Source organism: Monodon monoceros, unplaced genomic scaffold (genome assembly GCF_005190385.1).
Source record: "Monodon monoceros isolate NGI ecotype Baffin Bay Population unplaced genomic scaffold, NGI_Narwhal_1 Super_Scaffold_11, whole genome shotgun sequence".
In the NCBI taxonomy this organism is placed as follows: domain Eukaryota; kingdom Metazoa; phylum Chordata; class Mammalia; order Artiodactyla; family Monodontidae; genus Monodon; species Monodon monoceros.
The window spans coordinates 120,601,055-120,627,491 of NW_021703767.1; the positions used below are offsets into that span (position 1 = coordinate 120,601,055).

Here is a 26,437-nt window from a genome sequence, read left to right on the forward strand (position 1 = left end):
ATTTACCAAGGCTTGATTTGTGATCCAAGATGTGATCTATCCTGGAGAATGTTCCGTGTGCACTTGAGAAGAAAATGTAATCTGCTGTTTTCGGATGGAATGTTCTAGAAATATTGATTAAATCTATTTGGTCTATTGTGTCATTTAAAGCTTATGTTTCCTTTTAAATTTTCTATCTGGGTGATCTGTCCATTGGTGTAAGTGAGGTGGTAAAATCCCCCACTATTATTGTGTTGCTGTCGATTTCCTCTTTTATAGCTGTTAGCATTTGCCTTATGTATTGGGGTGCTCCTATGTTGGGTCCATATATATTTATAATTGTTATATCTTCTTCTTGGATTAATCCCTTGATCATTATGTAGTGTCCTTCCTTCTATCCCGTAATATTCTTTATTTTAAAGTCTATTTTATCTGATATGAGTATTGCTGCTCCAGCTTTCTTTTGATTTCCATTTGCATGGAATATCTTTTTCCATCCCCTCACTCTCAGTCTGTATGTGTCCCTAGGTCTGAAGTGGTCTCTTGTAGACAGCATATATATGGGTCTTGTTTTTGTATCCATTCAGCTAGCCTGTGTCTTTTGGTTGGAGCATTTAATCCATTCACATTTAAGGTAATTATCAATATGTATGTTCCTAGGACCATTTTCTTAATTGTTTTGGGTTTTTTTGGGTTTTTTTTTTTGTTTTTTTTTTTTGCGGTACGTGGGCCTCTCACTGTTGTGGCCTCTTCCATTGCGGAGCACAGGCTCCAGACGTGCAGGCTTAGTGGCCATGGCTCACGGGCCTAACCGCTCCACGGCATGTGGGATCTTCCCAGACGGGGGCACAAACCCGTGTCCCCTGCAACGCCAGGCGGACTCTCAACCACTGCACCACCAGGGAAGCCCTGGGTTTGTTTTTGTAGGTCCTTTTCTTCTCTTGTGTTTCCCACTTAGAGAAGTTCCTTTAGCATTTGTTGTAGGGTTGGTTTCGTGGTGCTGAATTCTGTTAGCTTTTGCTTGTCTCTAAAGCTTTTGACTTCTCTGTCAAATCTGAATGAGATCTTTGCCGGGTAGAGTAATCTTGGTTGTAGGTTCTTCCCTTTCATCACTTTAAAAATATTGTGCCACTCCCTTATGGCTTGTAGAGTTTCTGCTGAGAAATCAGCCGTCAACCTTATGGGAGTTCCCTTGTATGTTGTCATTTTTCCCTTGCTGCTTTTAATAATTTTCTTTGTCTTTAGTTTTTGTCAATTTGATTACTCTGTGTCTTGGTTTGTTTCTCCTTGGGTTTATCCTGCCTGGGGCTCTCTGTGCTTTCTGGACTTGGGTGGCTGTTTCCTTTCCCATGTTAGGAAAGTTTTCGACTATAATCTCTTCATATATTTTCTTGGGTCCTTTCTCTCTCGCTTCTCCTTCTGGGACCCCTATAATGGGAACATTGGTGCATTTAATATTGTCCCAGAGGTCTCTTAGGCTGTCTTCATTTCTTTTCATTCTTTTTTCTTTATTCTGTTCCGTGGCAGTGAATTCCACCATTCTGTCTTCCAGGTCACTTATCTGTTCTTCTACCCCAGTTATTCTGCTATTGAGTCCTTCTAGTGTTTTTCATTTGAGTTATTGTATTGTTCATCTCTGTTTGTTTGTTCTTTAATTCTTCTACGTCTTTGTTAAACATTTTTTGCATCTTCTCGACCTTTACCTCCATTCTTTTTCCAAGGTCCTGGATCATCTTCACTGTCATTATTCTGAATTCTTTTTCTGGAATGTTGCCTATCTCCACTTCATTTAGTTGTTTTTCTGGGGTTTTATCTTGTTCTGGTACATAGTCCTCTGCCTTTTCATTTATCTGCCTTTCTATGAATGTCGTTTTCGTTCCACAGGCTGCAGGATTGTAGTCTGGTGAAAAAGGCTATCTAAGAGCCTTGTGCAAGCTTCCTGATGGGAGGGACTGTTGGTGGGTAGAGCTGGGTGTTGCTCTGGTGGGCAGAGCTCAGTAAAACTTTAATCTTCTGTCTGATGATGGATGGGGCTGAGTTCCCTCGCTGTTGGTTGTTTGGCCTGAGGTGACCCAGCACTGGAGCCTACAGGCTCTTTGGAGGGGCTAATGGCGGACTCCAGGAGGGCTCAGGCCAAGGAGTACTTCCCAGAACTTCTGCTGCCAGTGTCCTTGTCCCCGTGGTGAGCCACAGCCACACCCCGCCTCTGCAGGAGACCCTGCACCACCAGCAGGTAGGTCTGGTTCAGTCTCCCTTGGGGTCACTGCTCCTTCCCCTGGGTCCCGCTGGGCACACTACTTTGTGCGTGCCCTCCAAGAGTGGAGTCTCTGTTTCCCCCAGTCCTGTCAAAGTCCTGCAATCAAATCCCGCTAGCCTTCAAAGTCTGATTCTCTGGGAATTCCTCCTCCCATTGCTGGACCACCAGGTTGGGAAGCCTGACATGGGACTCAGAACCTTTACTCCAGTGGGTGAACTTCTGTGGTATAATTGTTCTCCAGTTTGTGAGTCACCCACCCAGCGGTTATGGGATTTGATTTTATGGGGATTGCGCCCCTTGTACCATTTCATTGTGGCTTCTCCTTTTTCTTTGGATGTGGGGTATCTTTTTTGGTGAGTTCCAGTGTCTTCCTGTCGATGATTGTTCAGCAGTTAGTTGTGATTCTGGTGCTCTCACAAGAGGGAGTGAGCACATGTCCTTCTACTCTGCCATCTTCTGCCTATTCGCCGAAACTCTTTTTTTTTTTTTTAACTCTTTTCAGTCCTTGAGTTTTCTTCATATGCTTCAGGTTAAAATTTTTTTCAACATATTTGATCAGTGGTTGTGTTTAGCCTGTTTTCTAAAACAACTGTAAATGATAACTCCTCCATTTTGGTTGTTTTAAATTCACTTTGTTCTAAAAAAAATATCTTGAGTTGTTTTCTTTCTTCTGACACTGTGTCTCTCAGGGAGGCTTCTGCCAACTAACCTCAGATCAGGGTGTGTGCCAATTAGTAGTATAAGCCATGAGTCCCTGCACCGGGATACACTTGGTAACTGTTTGAGGGCTCATCGCAAGTAAGGCATTGTGCTAGTTGCTGATTTGAATATAAAGATGCATCAGAACAGCAGCCCTCCAGGAATTTACAGTCTCATAATGCAAGTATCTAAATTAGTCTGCATTCACTCAGCACCAAATATATCTTTCACTGTGGCACTTGCTACTTGTGTTAATGGTTCTTAGCAATTATTTATGGCACAAAATAGATTCAGAGCCAAGAATGGTACACTGTGTTAGAGAGGTTTAAGACAGTTCATTTACAATACTGCATTCTTGTTTTCCCTCTCTTTTTCCTTTTACTGTTGATAGAGCTAAAACAAACGTAAGTCACCACAAGTGAATGTTAAAACATGGGCTATTACTTGAGATCAGCATTATATATCATCTTCATGTTACGAGTTAATGATGCCACATTCACTTTGTGATCTTCTCCCCTTTTTGTTCTTCAGCTACACCAGCCTTTAACACATCATGCCCCATCCTGCCTTAGCACCTTTGGACATATAATACATTTTGTTGGGAATGTTCACCCTCCTTGTTTATTCCTACTTACCCTTTGGAGCTCAGTTCTGTTGTCACTTTTCAAAGAAGGCTTTCCTGACCTCCCAGACAAGGTAGAGTCTCCCCGTTAAGACACCCATGGTACCCTTCATGGACTTGTTCCTTTTGTAAGTAAGCAACTGAGTAATTGATTATTTGTTTGACTTCCCTGGTAGAAAATATATTCATAAGGGCAACGATGCCATGTCTCTGTTCACAGCTGTATCCCCAGCTTCTGGCAGAAATTGCTGTATAAATATTTGATGAACCAGTGAAAACATCGGATTTAAGTATGTAAGTAGATGCTGTTGTAGAATGGCTCCAAAGAATCATATATCAATAGATTTCATTTCTGACAAACCCAGTCTGATAGTTCTCATTAGCAGAGCAGCGTTTATTCATTTATCAATCAAATACCTCTTTTGTATCTGGGCTAGGTGGTGAGAATCTGAAAGTGAATTCACTGTTCCCTCAGGAGGCTCACAGTCTAGTGTTAGATACAGACGTGTACATAGTGAGGGTGCAGCTGACAGACGTCTGCTCTGCAGGACTGCTTTATACCTTAATGAGGGAGCCGGAGGGGGTGACTGAATAGCCTAGAAGTGGGAGTTAGGGAACGTTTCACAGAGCCAAGTCTCGAAGGATGAGTAGGAGTTCCCTTAGTGGAGAGAACAAACCACTGGCAGAGGCGGGAGATGCAAGAGCATGGTGCGTCTGAAGCATCTAAAGGACTCTGGAAGGAGTTCCCTGGCGGCCCAGTGGTTAGGACTCCGTGCTTTCACTGCTGAGGACGCGGTCCAGTCTCTTGTTGGGAAACTAAGATCCTGCAAGCTGTGCAGTGCAGCCAAAAAAACTAAAAATAAACAAGATAAAGGGCTCTGGAATTCAAGCAGTGACATCGGGAAGGCACCACACCCAAGTGTTCTCACTCCTTCCTGACTCTAACCTCATCTCTGACCGACCCTCCTGCTATGCTCTGTGCTGCAGCCACCCCGCGGCCTGCTTCTTGAACGCTCTCCACCGATTCCTGCCTTCGAGCTTTGTGCCTGCTGCTCCTCCTGCCTGGAGCTCTGTTACCCAAGATCTTCCCTTCCTCATCATTTGGAGCTCACCTCAAAGATCACTTCTTCCAAGGGGCCTTCCCTGACCATTTTATTTACCTGTGACTTTACCATTTTATTTTCTTCCTATCACTCATCACTAAAATTTTTCATATCTAAAATCACTTCATGTCTAAAATTTTTATTTACTTGTTTACACATTTTAAAAATTACATCTCTCCCATAGAATTAAGAAGTTCCATGAGTGTTGGGACTTTCATCTGCCCTGTCCTCACAGGGTCCTTCACACCGAGAACAGTACCTGGCACATAGTAGGCACTCAAGGCTTTGATTGCGATGAACCTGGAGAGGAAGGCAGGGACCCAGACCAGAGAAGGCCATTGGTTGTGGTAAAGAGTTTACCCCTTATAAGCAGTGGGAAACTCAAAAGCTGTTAAGCAGGAGAGCAGTGTGACCAAATTTATATTTTAGAAAGAGTATTCTTAAAGCAGCATGGACAGTGGGTTTGAGGGGAGTGAGGCTGAAACTGGAAGTCTCTTTGAAAGCTGTTGCTTATTCAGGTCTCTGATCTCATATCAAAAAGACACCTCAGGACTTCCCTGGTGGCACAGTGGTTAAGAATCCACCTGCCAATGCAGGGGACACGGGTTTGAGACCCTGGTCCAGGAAGATCCCACATGCCATGGAGCAACTAAGTCCGTGCACCACAACTACTGAGCCTGCGAGCCACAACTACTGAGTCTGCGTGCTGCAACTACTGAAGCCCACGCGCCTAGAGCCTGTGCTCCGCAACAAGAGAAGCCACCACAACGAGGAGCCTGCGCACCACAACGAAGAAAGTCCTCAGAGATCCGGTGGACTTGGCGCTTTCACTGCTGAGGGTGAGGGTTCAATCCCTGGTCAGGGAACTAAGATCCCGCAAGCCACTCGGCCAAAAAAAAAAAAAAAAAAAGAAAGAAAGCAATACTAAATAAATAAATAACTACATTGATGAACGTAGTGAATGTAATTTTCATGAATGATTGGGAATCTAAATTGCATTTGAATTGTATGTAGTTGAGGTAGTAGGAATTGATATGGAAACTGAGAGGGCTTAGTTGGGTGGGGAGGTATCGTGGGTCAAATATGGGGAGATTTAAGCAAGTTTAGAGAAGACAGTTGCAGGAATGTTTGCGAAATGAAGTGATAGAAGAGACAGGAAGGCATGGATAAAGAGAGTACAGGTGGAGGTGCCAGCCTTAGACTTGGAGAGGGAAAGCTTCTCCTCTGACCCAAGAGTGAGATGCACTATCGCTGTAGGTGTAGCTGGAGGAGTAGAGAGTTGAGGAAAGTCATTTCCTGTGTCCTTACTTCCCTTGAGAAACAGGAGGCAAGTGGTGGCCTAGGGCTTGAGAAATCTAGTGAAAAGTTAGATGTGCCATTGGTGGGGAATGGAGAGGAAACTAATTAGGGACAAGAGAGAGACTTTCATCATTTTAAGTGACTTTGAGAGAGCAGACGAGCTTGTATCTCATAGGTATGGTACCAATTCACAAGGCTATGGGACTTTCCTCCAACTCCTCTCAATGGTTCTGACATTGAAAGTGAACCCAGAAGAAAGTTAGATTAATCCCAGATTAGGTATTGAAAAGGTACATAGTTAACTTGTAAGCCAAGGGGTAGAGAGTGACATCACCAAAATAGTGGAGTGGGAAGCTATAGGGGTTGGTCCCTCCACCAAAGCAATTGTTGATTTGGAGAGATTGGAATAAGCTCTTTCAGAACTCTGGAACCTGATCCGACCTTATAACAGCTAGGGGACTGCTGGATAAAGGTAGAGGCTGCTATCCTTGGGTAAGAGAGGACATGTGCAAACCAGCCACCAGCCTGCATTCTTCAGCCCTACTGCACATGTGGGGAAAGCGGCCCACATTCCAGGAATGAGGGCTGAGAACTTTGTCCTACCAAAATGTGGGCCTATGTACTTTGGTAGATTTTGCAATGCCCTGAAGAATTGGCACAGATGCTTACCTAGGTTCTGGCCCTCTCAGCTGCAGCTGCTTCCTTTGGCAGCGTCTGTTGGAAGATTTAAAGGGCCAGTATCTTTTGGGGGTTTGCGAGGCCACACATTTTAGAAAATGTTCGTCAGATCACTAGCCGATCACAGAGAAAACATAACAGACGTTTCAGAAACTTCAGCGACCACACACCAACAAGGAATACATACTTTGCCAAAGTCGTTCGGAAAAGTCACAAATTGACAGCCCTCAGCCAGGAAGAAATGGCAATCCCTGAGGAGTGGGAAAAGCAGATTTCTAGAGTTATTACACTTATTTTCAAAGGAATAAAACTTGAAAAAATCTCACTTACCTGAGTTAAGTAATTAGTCAACTTAAGGAATGTTTGAATTTATCTGTTAAAAACTGAAACTATACATTAAGGTATAATACTACACATTACAAAAACTGTATAAAACCATACAGTTCAGGATTCATGCCTTTCCTTAAAAGCTTTTCAACTCCCTTAATTACTCTGTCTTTCCTTTAAACGGCACCTCCCAGTATTCAACCTCACAAGTTATTAAAGCAAGGTGCATTTTTATACCTTAATCTAACAAAAAGAAAAATCAATGTGTGTGAGATTATGACAGATTTGTTTCACTCATGCATTACTCTCATATTCTATAATATATTCATGTTCGCTTTCATCTAAAATTAATGTCTCCAAATACTTATTAAGGAAACCTGTTGTTCCAAACACTGCCCATGCACCATCTGGAAGGGGCAGCCTAGCTGAGAAGGCATTTAACTGTGTGGCATTAAAAGTGTTAAAACAATCAATATGCAATATTGATTATAACAGCAAATATTGCAGGTTTCATCACATTTGAGGAGCTGGAAAATTGTCTTACTCTTTGACTTAGTAATCTCACACTTAGGAGCGAAGGAGATTTTGGGGAAATAACTCAACAGCAGTGCCTCAAAACGTAACCTTTGGAAATAGGGTCATTGCAGATGTAATTATTTAAATTAGGATGAGATCATAATGCAGGGTGAGGTGGACTCCTCATCAAATATGACTGGTTTCCTCATATGAAGACTGCCATGTGAAGACAGACACAGGGAGAACACCATGTGAAGGAAAGATCGCTGCAAACTACCAGATCCTCCCAGGCAAGGGAGGATCCCCTTACAGGTTTCAGAGGGAGGACGGCCCTGCCAACACCATGATTTTGGACTTCTAGCCTCCAGAACCGTGAGACAATACATTGCTATTGTTTTAGTCACCCAATTTGTGACCTTTGTTATGGCAATCCAAGAAAACTAATACTGTGGTCACTTGGTTTTATACCAGGGAGCCATGACCAGACAATAGGGAAAGAACAGTCTCTTCAACAAATAATGCTGAGAAAACTGGACATCCACTTGCAAAAGGAAGAAGTTGGACTCTTACCATATACCACATACAAAAATTAACTTAAAAAAATGGATAAAACACTAACTTTAAAACAGAAAACTATAAAACTCTTAGAAGAAAACAGAGGAAATCTTCATTACTGTGGATTTAGCAATGACTTTTTTTTTAATTTATTTTATTTTTGGCTGCGTCGGGTCTTCATTGCTGCCCCGTGGGCTTTCTCTAGTTGCGGCGAGCGGGGGCTACTCTTCGTTGCAGTGTATGGGCTTCTCATTGCTGTGGCTTCTCATTGCGGAGCACGGGCTCTAGGAGCACAGGCTTCAGTAGTTGTGGCTCACGGGCTCAAAGAGTGCAGGCTCAGTAGTTGTGGCTTGCCGGCTTCAGAGCACAGGCTCAATAGTTGTGGCTCATGGGCCCAGCTGCTCAGCGGCATGTGGCATCCTCCCAGACCAGGGCTCGAACCTGCGTCTCCCACATTGGCAGGCAGATTCCCAACCACTGTGCCACCAGGGAAGCCCCAGCAATGACTTCTTAAATGATATAAAAAATCCAGCTAACAGGGACTTCCCTGGCAGTCCAGTGGTTGAGATTTTGCGCTTCCAGAGAAGGGGGTGCAGGTTCGATCCCTGGTCGGGGAACTAAGATTCCGCATGCTGCACGGCCAAAATAAGATTTTTTAAAAAAAGAAAAAGTGCAGCTAACAAATGAAAAAAATAGGTAAGTTGAATTTTATCAAAATTAAAAACTTTTGTGCATCAAAGAATACTATCAAGATATTTTCTTCTATTTATGATGAGTAATTTTTCTTTAATTTTCTTAACTATTGGGACTGTCCAAAGTAGAAACTGAGAAGAGCCCTAAATTTAGTACAGAATAATAAGAAATAAAGTCATGCTGAAATTATTTTGACATAATGTATAATTTGCATTTTTAAAATGTCTGAGGGCTTCCCTGGTGGCGCAGTGGTAGACAGTCCGCCTGCCAATGCAGGGGACATGGGTTCGTGCCCCGGTCCGGGAGGATCCCGCATGCCATGGAGCGGCTGGGCCCGTGAGCCATGGCCGCTGAGCCTGCGCGTCCGGAGCCTGTGCTCCGCAACAGGAGAGGCCACAACAATGAGAGGCCCGTGTACCTCAAAAAAAAAAAAAAAAAAAAAGTCTGAAAAAATTTATAGCCATTGATATCTTAAATCTACAGTTAGATATCTGAAAACTGACTGAAGCATGTAATATGGAAGGTATGTGTCTTGGTATGTTTGGTTTGTAATTTAAGATGGAGGACTAAAACAATAGGAGAGGAACTTCCCTGTGGCACAGTGGTTAAGAATCCACCTACCAGTGCAGGGGACACAGGTTCGAGACCCAGTTCGGGAAGATCCCACATGCTGCGGAGCAGCTAAGCCAGTGCGCCACAACTGCTGAGCCTGTGCTCTGGAGCCCGCAAGCCACAACTACTGAGCCCACGTGCCTAAAGCCCGTGCTCCACAACAAGAGAAGCCACCGCAGTGAGAAGCCCGCGCACCGCAACGAAGAGTAGACCCTGCTTGTTGCAACTAGAGAAAGCCTGCGCACAGCAACTAAGACCCAACGCAGCCAAAAATAATAATAAATAAATAAATAAATAAATATATTAAAAAATAACAATAGGAGAATCACTTCTCTGATTTGTCGTAATGATAATCGTGATCGTTTGGATCACTAAAGGAAAAAGATGTACCGTATTCATGATGTATGTGAATGCTGTGATCCCATTAATAAAGGTGAAAAACAGAAAGAAAAAAAAAAGGACACTTTAAAGTAAGTGAAAACTCATAAAATGGGAGAAAATATTTGCAAATCATATATTTGATAAAGAATTAATATCTAGAGAATATAAATAACTCTGACAGCTCAGCAACAACACCAAAGCCTAAACCTAATTCATAAATGGAAAAAGGGTTTAAATAATATTCAAATGGTCAACTAGCACATGAAAAGGTGCTCAATATCATTAGTCATTGAGGAAATGCAAATCAAAAGCACAATGAGATACCACTTCACATCTCCCAGGATGGCTATAATTTTTTAAATGTAAACTAACAAGTGTTGGTGAGGATATTGAAAAATTGGAACTCTTACATACTGGTTGCTGGAATGTCAAATGGTGCAGCTGCTGTGGAAAACGGTTTGGCAGTTCCTCAGAAACTAAACATAGGGGACTTCCCTGGTGGCGCAGTGGTTGAGAGTCCGCCTGCCAATGCAGGGGACACGGGTTTGAACCCTGGTCCGGGAAGATCCTACATGCCGCGGAGCAACTAAGCCCGTGCGCCACAACTACTGAGCCTGTGCTCTAGACCCCGCAAGCCACAACTACTGAGCCCGCATGCCACAACTACTGAAGCCCACATGCCACAACTATTGAAGCCCGCGCACCTACAGCCTGTGCTCTGCAAAAAGAGAAGCCATCACAATGAGAAGCCGGTGCACCACAACGAAGAATAGCCCCCACTTGCTGCAACTAGAGAAAGCCCATGTGTAGCAACAAAGACCCAACGCAGCCAAAAATAAACTTATAAAGAAAAAAAACAGGCTCAGGCTACATTTTAGCTGTTCTGTAGGTACAGAAGTTTTTATCTGATTGTGTATATTAAAATAAGTACAATGAAAAGAGAAAGTATTGGCTTCTTTATCTTGCTTTTAAAATTGTATGAGCAAGTCTTTGAAGGCTTTTCATCAGTTTTGTTTTTGGAAGTGTATACATTGTAATGCCTCAAAAAGAAGATTTTTTGGATAGAATCTGATCTCAAATTTTATACTGTACATCACATAATTGTTACAAAGTGTGTTCAATTTATCAAATCAAAGAGAAGAAGGCATTCAGAAAGCCCCAATTAATTAAATCATATGTTGAAATTACAGTTTGGCTTCTAATTTTGTTTTCTCTTGTGACAGATCTTTTATATAATATAGTCTCTGATTTATATTGAGTCTCAAAATACTGTTTCCATTTTTCTTAGGAAAACGGGAAAGCATTTCCACAACTTCATTAGTTGGCAAGACCTAAGAGCTATTGAACTTGTAAAATCTTGGAATAGTTCTCTTTTAATGAAGGTAATCTTTTTCTTACGTTCGGTGATTTGGTTGTTGCTGTTTTTTCCTGTAAATGTCCTTTAGCCGTAGGCAGAATTGTATCATCTACTGATGATGTCTTAGGACATTAAGCAGAAAATACACACATGCACACTCCCCACCCCAGTGAAATTTAACAGTAGTCACCCAAGAGCGTGCTGGTGGACCGAAGTCCTTAACAGCTGCACATCAGGAAGTGATGAGGAGGTTTGGGGGGGACCAGAGGTTCACAAGTTAGTGAGAATTCATTTCCATTCCTGGAGAAATTGAAAAAAAAACAGACTATGTCCAGAAAAGGTACAGACTATGTCCAGGTTTTATCATCTTTTGCTATAAAAATGGTTAATGGACGTTGAGATAGACTGCCACAAGCTTTCACCGTGACGCCTGGCAGACGATGATGCTGACTACAGTGACAGCCGTAGTAGCATCTCACTCTGAAGTGTGAGACTACGGAGTTAAAGAGCGAGACAATTTTCCAGCTCCTCAAATATGTTGAAACCTGCAATATTTGGTCTTACAATCAATATTGCATATTGATTGTTTGAACGCTTCTAATGCCACACAGTTAAATGCCTTCTCAGTTAGGCTGCCCGTACCAGGTGGTGCATGGGGAGTGTCTGCAGCATCAGTTTTCCTTGATAGGTGTTCGGAGACATTAATTTTATATGAAAACAAACTTGAATACATTATAGAATATGACAGCGATGCATGAGTGAAACAAATCTGCCATAGGCCCACCCACAATGATCTTTTTTGTTAGTTTAATATGTAAAAATGCACCTTGCTTTAATAACTTGTGAGGCTGAATACTGAGAGGTGCTGTTCATGGGAAAGATAGAGTAAGAGAATTGAAAGTGGTTTTAAGGAAATATTGTGAACTTTGAATGATATAATTTAAAATTATACTATTTATAATGTGCAGTGTTATACTTTAATATATAATTTTAGTTTTTAATAGGTCAAGTCATTGGATGTTCCTTAAGTTAGTCAGTGAGGTGTTTAATAAAACTTTTATTCCTTTTAAAATAAATTGTGAAAACATTTATTTCTGTAGTATAAGCCCCAGATCTCAAATCGTGATGAAAAACTGACATCAAGCACAAAACTGAGCATTTAAAGCACTTGTCTACTTGATATTGAACAGGTATATGATATAAATTTTGACCTCTCTTAGCAGAGAAATGCACACAAACAGACTCATGGAGTTTAGCACACAAAATTGCAGAGCTGGTCCTGCCAGTGAAGGAACCCTACCCTATAATCATCCTTTTCCAGATGCTTATGGTCTGTTGACTCAGGTTCTTGGAAATGTTTAGGGAGGATGTGCCAGAGCGGGCACCAAGGTCATGCGTTTAGCCAAGGCTACCCACAGGCAAAGTGGTGAAGTAATTGGGGCGTGGTGGCAATCTCCTGGAACCACAGTTTCCTCCAGTCACGCCAGGCACCCATGCTTCCTCTCACTGTTCTGATTCTTGCCTGTTGGTTGCTAAGGCTTCTCTTTGCTTTTAGCATAAAAGTCCCAACTCCTTATCAGAGTTTGATCCTGTCTCCAGCTCTGACCCCTTCCCAGACCCCTCTCTCCCTGAAGCTGCTAAGGATTAGGCTCCAGCTTTGTCAGCCCTCAAGCCCTTTCTTACCTGAAGGCCCTTGTATCTGCAAGGGGCTCTCTCTGCCACCATGGCTGGATCCTTCTCATCCTTCAGGGCGCAGCCTCACCACCACCTCCTCTGTGGGAGCCCTTCTCTGCCATCCTATTCATAGTAGCACTCCTCACCCCCCCAATCCGATCTCTATTACTGTCCTTTATTTCTTTCACAGCACTCATCAAATTTCAGAGACTCTGAGGTGTACATTTCTTAATTGAAGTTTTAATTGAGGTCATTGTAGATTCACATGCAGTTGAAAGAAATAATAGAGATCCTTTACAGGCTTTGCAGTTTCTCCCAGGGGTAACATTTTACAAAACTATAGCATAATGTTACAACCAGGATATTGACATTAATATAATCCATAGATCTTATTCAGATTTCCCCAGTTTTACTTGTACTCAGTTCCATCTGTAGGTATGTGTATGTGTTTTAGTTTCTGTACAGTTTTCTCCATATGTTCACGTATCTGTCACCACAAGGATGATGAACAGACGCGGAACTGTTCCATCACTACAAGGATCCCTCCCTCATGTTGCTTTTCATAACCACATTCACCACTCTCCTGTGTACCTCCCCACCCTCTCCCATCCCTAGCTCCTTGCAACCACTAATCTGTCCTCCATTACACATTTTTCTCATTTCAAAAATGTTATATATGTGGAATCATGCAGCATAAAACATGTTTTTGATTTGCTTTTTTCACTTAGTATGATTCTCTGGAGAATGCAGGTTGTTACATGTATCAATAGCTTGTTTCCTCTGTATTGCTGAGTTGTATTCAGTGGTACAGATGTACCACCTGTTGAGGGACATCTGTGCTAATTCCAGTTTTGGGCTATGACAAATAAAGCTGTTATGAACATTTGTTTATGGAATTTTATGTGAACATAAGTTTTCATTTCTCTGAGATAAATACCCCAATAGGATGATTGCTAGGTTATAGGGTAACTGCATGTTTTATTTTGTAAGAAACTGCCATACTTTTTCCCAAGTGGTTGTACCATTTGCATTCCCACCAGCAATGTATGAGTTGTAAGACATACATTTTTTTTCCAATTTTGAAAAGGATGATTTTTAACTAGGATACATTTTTTAATCATCAGGGGTTTTTTGGTCATTTTAACCATAATTTATATCTTACAACTATGTCATAATTTAACTAGCAGGATTTTTTACTTTTTTGCTAGTACGTTAAATAGTGGTTCATCTTACAACCAGTGTCTTCTTAGATTATCTCATTTATTGATTTGATTACGTATTTGTCTGTCTCTTCCCACTAGAATGTAAATTTCAAGAAGGCAGGGATTCTGCCTCTTGTTCACTCTGTTTTCTCAGGACCTAGCGCACTTCTTGGTACATGGAAGGTACTCAATAAATATTTGTTAAATATATGAACAAAAGTGTTCCTCGTTCACATGTTGACAAAAAGTGCAGGTATTAGAACTCTTAGTACTTTTTTTGTGCCCCTGCCAAAGTATCTGCATTTTAACAGAAGATCCCTGAAGGATCCTAAATCTAAGTTTTTATATGGAAAAGTATAGTTGCTTATGGAAGAAGAACTCATTTCAGTTCGAAATGTTTCTTAACATATAACACATCAGAAGAAGGATTCTGGGTGTTCACCTTAAATACTTTGAAAAGGTCTTATATTTAATAAGTAATGTAAAATATAAGGAAGTGCAGAAGGTTTGAGTACTGAACAGGGTGAAAAGGAGGATACAGACTTTCAGTTATAATGATGAATAAGGTCTGGGGATCTAATGCATAATATGGTGACTAGTTCATAATACTGTACCGTATAACTGAAATTTGCTAAGGGAGTAGAGCATAAATGTTTTCACCAAAAAGAAAACAAGGTGAAAAAAATTAAAATGAGCCTCATTGTTCAAAAACAAAAAATAAGGACAAAACTGAAATGTAGAGAGAACTGAGTCTACACATTTCTTGATTGATGCATTATGCTAAAAATGAAAGAAAAATAAATTTATTTCTATTTTAAATAAATAAACCAAAATCTTTCCATTTATTTTGGGGAGGGGTGGGAATAATAGGAAAAAATGCATAAAGTAGGTAAATTCTCTATAAATGAATGTTTTGTCCAACATCAGTTTCAGAAGTTGAATTGTCCATCTGCATCCTTCTAGTTAGGTAGCAGGTTAAGGGTTTATTTTGTTGTGGTTTTTTGGGTTTTTTTATTATGTCTTACAAACCTTAAAACTCAATGCTAGTTTTCTGTATAAGGCTTTTTTTTTTTCAGCTAAAGGTTTTGCATACGAAAAAGTAAATTGAAAACTGTATGTTTCATCTTCAATCATTAGATAAATATAAATAGTATTAAATAAAATCTCTTATCCCAAATTTTAAGCACTTAATGTGTAGGGGGAGCTTCCCTTCTGAGTTAATGCTAACTTGATTAAAAATATATTTCTAATAGAAAAATAGCCTTCTCCCTTGACTCTCTACCTTTACTTCCATAGTTAAAAATAGGTAAAGAGGTAGAAAATAGTTATTTTTAAAAGACTTTTATACGTACTTGAGCCTCTAGTGTTTGCTAAAGAAGTTCATAGTAGATGTGTCACATTTCATAATTTAGAATGCAAATTGTCCTCTTAGGGTGCTTTGCTGGATCTCCTTAAGTGCTGAGAACACTTTATAAGTAGTTAAATAAATTGTTTGCTATTGGGTTTGTTTGCATGTGTATGAAATTTAATATAGAAACATCAAACACCATTAAATGCATTTTCCTAAAATATCTTTTTTTTTTTAAATAGCTCATACACAGCTCCTGCCGAGTGCTGCACTTTTTCACTAGAAGTAAACGATTTTTAGCAGCCAGTTTGTTCACTTTCACAACCCAACATGTTTCTTTGAGATTGGCCTGGATTTTGCAGAACCTGACTGAGGTAAGGAAAGAGTGTGTGTGTGTGTGTGTGTGCGCGTGCGTGCGCGCACGCGTGTGTATGTGTGTCTAGATTATAGGGATGAGAAAAATGCAAGGAATAAAGATAATAATTTGCTTATTTGAGGGAAAATTAAGTGTCCACCACATTGGGATGGAAGACAAGGAATCCTTACTCAGTTTGTTTTTTTAAAACCTTTTTATTGTGAGTCATGGCACATATAGAAAAGTGAACAAAACAAAAATGTACCACTCAGTGATATTTTGTGGAGCAAATACCTGTGTAACACTACTCGAATCAAGAACTAGAACACTGTGGCACTATGTATTACATTTTTTTTCCACTTTTACAATTTACATGTTTATTCCTCAACACTACACTTTAGCTTTCTTTGCCTGAATATTTTTGAATTTTGTAAATGGAATCATACAGTGCTTATTCTTTTGTGTCTGACTCCTTTTGCTTAACATATTTGTGAAATATGACCAAATTTTATGTAAATTAATTTCCTTATATTTTCATTGCTATTTAGTGTTCAGTATATGATTTTACATAGTTTATCCATTTATCCATTTTGTTCATGTACATTTGAGTTATTTCCAAATGTACATTTTGGGCCATTATGAATAATGCTATGTAAATGCATTTCTGCTGTATCTATGCATGGGAATGGAATTTTTAGGGCATGAATGTGTATATATATTTTCACCTTTAGTGGATAATATCAAACATTTTTCCACAGTTTTTGACAATTTACACACCCCTCATCAGTGAAGGAGGGAATTTATAATTTCATTTACCATCATAATTGATATTATCAGTCTTTTTTTTTTTTTTTTTTGCGGTACGCGGGCCTCTCACTGTTGTGGCCTCTCCCGTTGCGGAGCGCAGGCTCAGCGGCCATGGCTCACGGGCCCAGCTGCTCCGCGGCATGTGGGATCCTCCCGGACAGGGGCAGGAACCCGTGTCCCCTGCATCGGCAGGCAGACTCTCAACCACTGCACCACCAGGGAAGTCCTATAAGTCTTTTTAATTTTAGTCATTTTGGTGGGTAGGTAGTGATATTTCATTGTGGTTTTAGACTGGATAAAAAAGCAAAATCAAACTATATGCTGCCTTATGGGAGACATACTTTAGTCTTTAGTAAATGGATGGAATACTTTAGTAAATGGATGGAATACTTTAGTACTTTAGTAAATGGATGGAATCTATGCAACGGAAACAGACTCACAGACATAGAGAAGACAGGCTTGTGGTTGCCAAGGGGAAGGGGGAGTGGGGAGGGAAGGATTGAGTGGTTGGGATTAGCACATGCAAACTAGTATATATAGGATGGATAAGCAACAAGGTCCTACTGTATGGTGCAGGGAACTATATTCAGTATCCTGTAATAAACCATAACGGAAAAGAATATGAAAGAGAATGTATGTATATGTATATAGAATCACGTGGCTGTACAGCAGAAATTAACACAACATTGTAAATCAACTATACTTCAATAAAATATTTTTTTAAAAAGCAAATGAGTGGAAAAGATTTCCATGCAAACAGCAAACACAAGCTAAGTGACTATCTAATATCAGACGAAACAAACTTTAAAAACAAACAAAAAAATGTTGCTAGAGAAAATAAGGGCATTTTATAAGAAGAAGCCCATCCATCAGAAATATATAACAATTGGGACTTCCCTGGCATTCCAGTGGTTAAGACTCCACACTTCCACTGCAGGGGGCACAGGTTCCATCCCTGGTCAGGGAAGATCCTGCATGCTGAGCTGCACAACCAAAAAATATATATATGACAATAATGCACATAATAACAGTGCTCCGAAATACAGGAAGCAAAAACTGACAGAACTGAAGGTGTAAATAAACAGTTCACCAGTGGTAGTTAGAACAACTAGAGAGAAGATCAACAAGGAAATAGAAAACTTGAACAGCATAAACCAACTAGACCTAATAGACATTTATGGAAAACTAATAACAGCAGAATATACATCCTTCTTAAGTGCACATGGAACCTGCTCCAGGATAGAACGTATGCCACACCATAATACAAGTCTCAATAAATTTAAAAGGACTGAAATTATACAAAGTATTCCTATGACTACAAAGGAATGAAATTAGAAGTAAGTAGCAGAAAGAAATTTGGGAAGTTCAAAAATATGTGGAAATTAAACAAAGCACTTTTAAATAATCAATGGGTAAAAGAAGAAGTATCAAGAGAAATTAGAAAAATTTTGAGATGAATGAAAATGAAAACACAGTATACTAAGACATGATGTAGCAAGAGTAGCCTTTACAGGGAATTTTAGAACAAGACTATATTACATAGAGAGACTACATGAAAACAAATCTAATATTCTCCCTTAAGACACTGGAAAAAGGTGAGGAAACTAAACCCAAAGCAGGCAGAAGGAAAGTAATATAAAGGCTAGAGTGAAAATTGATGAAACAGAGAATAGAAAAACAGTTGAAAAAATCAACAAAACCAAAAGTTGGTTCGAAAAGATTAGCTAGACTGACAACGAGAAAAAGAAAAGAGAGAAAGATCCAAATAACTGAAATTATGAATGAAAGAGGGAACATTAATTCCAACTTCACAGAAGTACAAAGCTCTATTAAGCAATACTATGAACAAGTGTATGCCAAATTAGATAACTTAGATAAAATGGAAAACTTCCCAGAAATGCACAGACTACCCAAACTGACTCAAGAAGACATATACAAGCGGAATAAATCTTTTGTCCTTTAAAAAAATTAGTACATGTTAATTTTAGAGGAGTTTTAGGTTTACAGAAACATTGAGCAGAAAGTACAGAGTTCCCATATTCCCCCCAACACGGTTTTCCTGTTATTAACATCTTGCATTAATATGCTACATTTGTTGCAATTGATGAATCAGCAGTAACACATTATTATAAAATATTATTAATGTAATGTATCTATGATTACAGTATCATACAAAATAGTTTCATTGACTAAAAATCCCCTGCATTTCATTTATTCATCCCTCTCCTCTTACCCCTGAAACCCTGGCAACCACCGATTTTTTTTTTTAACTGTCTTTATATAGTTTTGCCTTTTCCAGAATGTTGTATAGTTGGAATCATACAGAATGTAGCCTTTTCAGACTGGCTTCTTTCACTTAACAATATGCATTAAAGGTTTCTCCATGTCTTTTTGTGGTTTGATAGCTTATTTCTTTTTACCACTAATTAGTATTTCATTGTGTAGATGTATCACAGTGTGTTTATCCAGTCAGCTATTGAAGGATATCTTATTGCTTCCAGTTTTTGGCAATTATGAATAAAGCTGCTGTAAACATTTGTGTGGAGGTTTTTGTATGAACATAAATTTTCACCTCGTTTGGGTAAATACCTAGGTATGTGATTGCTGGATCATATGGTAAGACTATGTTTAGCTTTGTAAGAAACTGCTAAATTGTCTTCCAAAGTGGTTGTACCATTTTGCATTTCTACCAACAATGAATGGCAGTTGCTTCACATCCTTGCTAACATTTGATGTCAGTTTTGGATTTTAGCCATTCTGATAGGTGTGACATAGTATCTCATTGGTTTAATTTGCAATTCCCTAATACAGGGGTCTGGTACTGGTCGGCGGTCTGTTAGGAACGGGGTTGCACAGCAGGAGCTGAGTGGTGGGCAAGCGAGCGAAGCTTCATCTGCCGCTCCCCATCGCTCACATGACCGCCTGAACCTCCCCCCAGCTGCCGTCCATGGAAAAATTGTCTTCCATGAAACCGGTGTCTGGTGCCAAAAAGGTTGGGGACCCGCTGCTCTAATAGCATATGATGTAGAAATGTGACTCTACTCTCATTTCTTTTCCTTTGCGTTGACAAGGACCTCCAGGATATATTGACTAGAAGCGATGACTACAAACATCCTTTTCTCATTCCTGATCTTGGAACAAAAGCTTTCAACATTTCACATTTAGTATAAATTTCTTTAGCTATCCTTTATCAAATTAAGGAAATTCTCTACTTTTCCTAGTTTGCCAAGACATTTTGTTATGACTGGATGTTGACTTTATCAAACACATTTTCTGTGCTTATTATCTAGGTGTGACAACCTGCTTGGCGTTTGTAGGGCGTCTTAAATTCATTGTTTGTTATCTGTTGTTGATTTGGAAAATTTCTCAGCCATTATCTTCAAATATAAATTTCTGCTGCATTCTGCTTATCTTCTTTCCTTCTGAAAATCTGATTACATGTATGTTAGACCTTTTGACTAAATCCTTTTTGTCTCTCACTCTATCTTACATATTTTCTATTCTTTGGTCTCTATGGACTTTATTCAGGATATTTTCTTCTAACCTGTCTTCCAAATCTCTTATCTCTTTGTTTCTAATGTGCTATTATAAAAACCCGTCCATTAAGTTCTTAATTTTTTTAGTTCTAGAATTTCACTTGTTTTCCCCACATAATTAGCATGGTATTTTAAAAGTCCATGGCTATTAATTCCAATATCTATAGCTCCTATGGACTGTCTCTTTCTCCTCCCCCCACCCCCTGCAATGTTCTCTTGTTTCCTTGTATGCCTGGTTACTTAATTGGTTTTTTAAAAAATTTTAAGCCACTTTATTGAGGTGTGATTATTGGCATACAAATAGCTATGCATATTTAATGCGTACAACTTGATGAGTTTGGTGAACCTAGCTACTTGTTTGCATGTATGTGTGTGTGTATATATATACATATATATGTGTGTGTGTGTGTGTATATGTGTGTGTATATATATATGAACTAGACATTGTATTTGTGAGCTTGTGTGTAGAAATTACGAGAGCCTTAACATATGTTGCTCTGGATAGGATCTATGTATGCTTCTTCCATTCTTCTATGCACCAGCATTATCTCAATCCAATTTAATGATTGAGATGGTTCAAAGCTGAGTTGGAGTTCCTATAAGAGCCCATCCTTCTAGTTTACCCTTTCTCCGAGGGTAGAGCCATTTGGAGTCTTAACCCAATGTGCAGAGGATTGCCCTTGGTCCTCCTACCTTAGGAAGCCCTGATACCTACTCTGTGTCCATCTAGCCTCACAAGGGCCTACTACCTATCAATCAGAGGGCCTGGCTCTCAAATATTTTTTTAAATAAATTTATTTATTTTATTTATTTATTTTTGGTTGCATTGGGTCTTTGTTGCTGTGCGCGGGCTTTCTCTGGTTGCAGCGAGTGGGGCCTACTCTTCGTTGTAGTGCGCAGGCTTCTCATTGCGGTGGCTTCTAGTTGCGGAGCATGGTCTCTAGGCGCGCAGGCTTCAGTAGTTGTGGCACCCAGGCTCAGTAGTTGTGGTGCACGGGCTTAGTTGCTCCGCGGTATGTGGGATCTTCCCGGACCAGGGCTTGAGCCTGTGTCCCCTGAATTGGCAGGTGGATTCTTAACCACTGTGCCACCAGGGAAGCCCTCAAGTATTTTTTGAATGAGCAAATGAACTTACTACCTGGCACTCATTATTGCTACTTGCTGAAATACAGATTAACCTTTGTCTAATCTGAAACAAATTTTAGAATCACAATTTCTAAATTTAATAAGAGTTTGAAATCTAATAATATTACTTTAAGTACTCCATAGTTAAGTGGTATAGTACTTGACTCTTCAAAATACTTGTTATAAGTAATCTACAGATGACTTCTTTTTTGGAACTCATGTCATCTGTCTTCATTTTTTTTTTTTTTTTTTTTTTTTTGCGATAGCGGGCCTCTCACTGTTGTGGCCTCTCCCGTTGCAGAGCACAGGCTCAGCAGCCATGGCTCACGGGCCCAGCCGCTCCGTGGCATGTGGGATCTTCCCAGAACGGGGCACGAACCCGCGTCCCCTGCATCTGCAGGCGGACTCTCAACCACTGCGCCACCAGGGAAGCCCATGTCTTCATTTTATTGATCCTTTCTACTGTTAAAATATGATTCATTCTTAAATGTCTCCATTTGCTGTTTTTTTAAATCTCATTTATTTAGCAAGCTTTATTTTTTTAACATCTTTATTGGAATATAATTGCTTTACAGTGTTGTGTTAGTTTCTACTGTATAACAAAGTGCATCAACTATATGCATATGTATATCCCCATATCCCCTCCCTCTTGCCTCTTCCTCCCACTCTCCTTATCCCACCCCTCTAGGTAGTCGCAAAGCACGGAGTTGATCTCCCTGTGCCATGCAGCTGCTTCCCACTAGCTATCTATTTTACGTTTGGTAGTGTATATATATGTCAGTGCTACTCTTTAACTTCGTCCCAGCTTACCCTTCCCCCTCCCTGTGTCCTCAAGTCCATTCTCTGCGTCTGTGTCTTTATTCCTGTCTTGCCCCTATGTTCATCAGAACCATTTTTTTTTTTAGATTCCACATATATGTGTCAGCCTACGGTATTCATTTTTCTCTTTTTGACTTACTTCACTCTGTATGACAGACTCTAAGTCCATCCACCTCACTACAAATAGCTCAATTTCATTTCCTTTTATGGCTGAGTAATATTCCATTGTATATATGTGCACATCTTCTTTATCCATTCATCTGTCGATGGACACTTAAGTTGCTTCCATGTCCTGGCTATTGTAAATAGAGCTGCAATGAACATTTTGGTACATGACTCTTTTTGAATTATGGTTTTCTCGGGGTATATGCCCAGTAGTGGGATTGCTGGGTCATATGGTTGTTCTATTTTTAGTTTTTTAAGGAACCTCCATACTGTTCTCCATAGTGGCTGTATCGATTTACATTTCCACTAACAATGCAAGAGGGTTCCATTTTCTCCACACCCTCTCCAGCATTTATTGCTTGTAGATTTTTTGATGATGGCCATTCTGACAGGTGTGAGGTGATACCTCATTGTAGTTTTCATTTGCATTTCTCTAATGATTAGTGATGTTGAGCATTCTTTCATGTGTTTTTTGTCAGTCTGTATATCTTCTTTGGAGAAATGTCTATTTAGGTCTTCTGCCCATTTTTGGATTGGGTTGTTTGTTTTTTTGATATTGAGCTGCTTATATATTTTGGCAATTAATCCTTTGTCAGTTGCTTTGTTTGCAAATATTTTCTCCAGTTTTTTTTTTTTAACATGTGCTATATGAAAGGAACCCTCCTAGGTGCTGGGGTTATAAATGCAATCTAGTTCCTGCTCTTAAGGAGCTTAGGGAAGTAATGATGCTATGAGATAATGGCTATATGGAAGTTGCCCGTGTGGTACTGGGTTAGGCATACCCAAGAAATGCTAGTCTTGAAGGACAAATAGGAGTTGAAGAGGTGATCAAGTAGGATTTATGGAATTGTTTTCCAGTAAGTTAATGATATCTTTACAAGCATGCCAATTTCTCTATTAGCTAGTTTAAAGAGGTTTTGATTCTTTTGTTTCTTTTGGTAGATATTTTCTGTGACATTCCAGGTAAGTAATATTTTAGGCTTTAAAGGCCATAAGGATTCTGTCACAAACAGTCTGCCATCGTAGCATGAAAGTAGCCATAAATAATACATAAATAAATGAGCATGGCTGTGTTCCAGTAAAACTTTATTTAAGGACATGGAAATCTGAGTTTCATATACTTCTCATCTGTCACAAGGTATTCTTTCTGTTCTTTTAACCACTATAAAATTACAAAAATGTTCTTAACTTGAGGTACAGACAACAGGTTGGATTTGACCTATGAGCCATACTGTGCCATCCCATTTTAGACTTTCTATATTTAGACATATTTGTATATCTAAACTGAAAAAGAGATACACTTTGTTTTTTTCATCACAAAAGTAAACATTCTTGGTGTAAAACTAAAGCCTTTCATACCCTATAGTAATTACTTAGAACAATTGGGGGTAAATTCTAGAAATTATTTCTCTATGTATATATTAATTTTTATAAAAAATGGGATTATATTGTATTTAGTGGTTGGCACTTAGTCATGCACTTAATAATTTAGCCTTTTGAATTGATTTTGTGCTGTTGTGTTTTCAAGGTGCGAAAGGCAATTGAAGAAGAAAATTGCTGCTTTGGGACTATTGATACCTGGTTGTTACATAAGCTCACAAAAGGTAAAGATGATTTGATAGATCTGTATCTCAAGTACGTGGAATTTGACTGACAGAAATGACCTATCTGAAAAAAGTGGACGTTTGAAACTTTTTCCTCCATATCCCAGACATACTGTTTCTTTGGTACCGTAGTTACTTCATAGTAAACTAAAGCTAGATTAATTTCAGATTTATTCTAAGAGGAGGGTGATTTTAAAATTGTGATGAAACCTCAAACATAAGACCGAGGAACAGTCGTAATTTCGAGAGTGGAAGACTTGAGTTCAATTCCTAATCTACCACTTTGCAACTATACGTATAGTATAGCTATAGGTAATCACGTTGCTTCTCTGAGCCCCTTTCCACATCTTTAAACTGGGAATCATGATATGGAAATGTGCCTGAAAGTGCTTTTGTAAAGTATAAAATTTCAAAAAGGTTTAGTGGGAAATTGCTTTGGAGACTTTGCACTGGAAATACACATTTTGGAACGAATTTGAGGGCAGACAAAGGTCGAGACTATAAACTAGGGATAGGTGTTGATTTATACTACCTGATCATAAATAAATTGTTTCCAATATAAATTTAGGTTCTGAATTTGCCACAGATTTTTCAAATGCCAGTACAACTGGACTTTTTGACCCATATGAGGTAAAGTTTTTTTCCCTTCTTTTCTCTTTTTGAATTTATTTATTTTACTTTTGGCTGCATTGGGTCTTCATTGCTGTTCATGGGCTTTCTCTAGTTGTGTCGAGCGGGGGCTACTCTTCGTTGTGGTGTGCGGGCTTCTCATTGCGGTGGCTTCTCTTGTTGTGAAGCGTGGGCTCTAGGCGCGGGGGCTCTAGGCGCCCGCGGGCTTCAGGAGTTGTGCACGTGGGCTCAGTAGTTGTGGCTTGCAGGCTCTAGAGCGCAAGCTCAGTAGTTGTGGTGCATTGGCTTAGATGCTCCTGGCATGTGGGATCTTCCCGGACCAGGGCTCAAACCCGTGTCCCCTGCATTGGCAGGTAGATTCTTAACCACTGAGCCACCAGGAAAGCCCCTTCCCTTCTTTCTGAGTCACCAATTTTTCTGTAATTTAGCTTGGATTCTGATGACATGTTTCTGTGCTCAGATGTGTTGGAGTAAGCTCATCACCTCCCTGCTTTCAATCCCGCTCTTTCTGCTGCCTCCCGTGAAGGATACGAGGTAATAATGAAAATCAGACATAGAAACCAGCAAAATTGTCCCTGAATTCACCTGGCCTGTGTGGGGAAAAGCATCTTATTATACATTTGAGGTGCTTGTATGTTCATTATGTAACTTTTTGGCCTACGCTAAAAACAATTTGCTGAATTTTAGAATTAATATTTCTAGAGCTATAACTTACTTTTTAACCAATTTTATTTGAAGCCACAATTTTGGATCAGTGGATGAAGAGATATTTGGCGTGCCTATACCAGTAGTGGCCTTGGTAAGTAGAAAACTTGAGGGCTTCTCCTTGTATAGTATAAACTAAATGAATGTATATGAATAGTTAGGATTAGATTTAAGAAACAAAAAAGGCCCTTGCAGAATAAAGTTAAAGTATCTTTTTTCTTTTTAACTTAAAGGGCTCTCAATATAATCAGAAGTGTTCTCCACTTTCTGGAAAAAGGACCTGTGGGCCAGTGTTCTATCATGGAAATATTTGATAACCTTTTCTGACTTCTCTATATATAGTTTTCCAGAAAACTGTGTTAAATTTTTTTAAATGTTGTATTTTGAGTAATGTGTGGCTTGTATTTAATACTCTGAGATAAAAAACCGTGATGGGGCCAATGCTTAGTTTATATATGACATAGTATAATGATAAACCGTGATAGGGCAATTAAAGTAAAGAAGAAATATATTTACATTTTATAAAATCCTTCCTCAGCATCTACTTAGCTGGTAAAGAATTTGTGGATGAGTGAAAAATTAGCTGTTTCTGATTTTTGAGGTTTCTTTCTTTATTATAGAAACTCAGATCTTGTCTTTAATTTCCTGTAACAGCTTAACCAGGAGGTATAGAGCATCTGTCCCTAGATGGACAGTCACTATGGTAGGTGGAGAAATCAAGTGAGGGGAGGGGAATTAAATTCTCAAGTTACAAATTCCTGGAGAGGATCAGTCTTAGTAGGCTCAGGTTTAGATTAAGGTATGGCTAGAAGACATAGATTAGTGAGAAAGCATTCTTCAGATGAGTTTTGGTCCTTAAAATATTGCTGTATATATATCTACATGTAGTTACATTAACAAAATGTTATAGGGAAGTCCCTGGTGGTCTAGTGGTTAGGATTTGGCACTTTCACTGTCATGGCCTGGGTTCAATTCCTGGTTGGGGAGCTGAGATCCTGCAAGCTGTGAGATGTGGGAAAAAAAAAAAAAGTTATAATTTTTTTAACAAAAATGTATGTTTGGGAAATGTATATTTTTAACCTACATCTACTTATACACCTATCTCTCTTATTAAAAGAGAAATTTGTGTGGCCAGTTATTTTGACTAATGAATGAAAATGCTTGCAAGTTTCAAATGAACAATCTTAGTTGTTTTTTTCTGGACAAATTTTATTCTGACTTTTATTTCTAAGATTATTCTTATGATACTTAAAAGTGGTGAAGTAGGTAGACTGCTGAAAATTCCTGAGACACGTTAGTTATCCCCATAACGTTAGTCCTAGAGAGACTCCTATCATATAGTTGTTGCTCTCTGTTTCCTTTTTTTAAGGAAAAGGAAATAAAATGGTG

The 26,437-nt window shown here is 39.4% G+C and overlaps 1 protein-coding gene across 2 annotated transcripts in view; it reads left to right on the top strand.

Annotated features, from left to right (window-relative positions):
• GK5 (glycerol kinase 5) overlaps positions 1 to 26,437 on the top strand; it is a 76,066-nt gene that overhangs the window by 20,526 nt on the left and 29,103 nt on the right. For both annotated transcript variants that reach the window (XM_029214347.1, XM_029214346.1), the window contains exons 4-9: positions 11,010 to 11,103; positions 15,545 to 15,676; positions 23,638 to 23,713; positions 24,282 to 24,343; positions 24,804 to 24,877; positions 25,082 to 25,142. In XM_029214347.1, the coding sequence (XP_029070180.1) occupies positions 11,010 to 11,103; positions 15,545 to 15,676; positions 23,638 to 23,713; positions 24,282 to 24,343; positions 24,804 to 24,877; positions 25,082 to 25,142 (499 nt within the window). The remainder of the gene's footprint in view (positions 1 to 11,009; positions 11,104 to 15,544; positions 15,677 to 23,637; positions 23,714 to 24,281; positions 24,344 to 24,803; positions 24,878 to 25,081; positions 25,143 to 26,437) is intronic.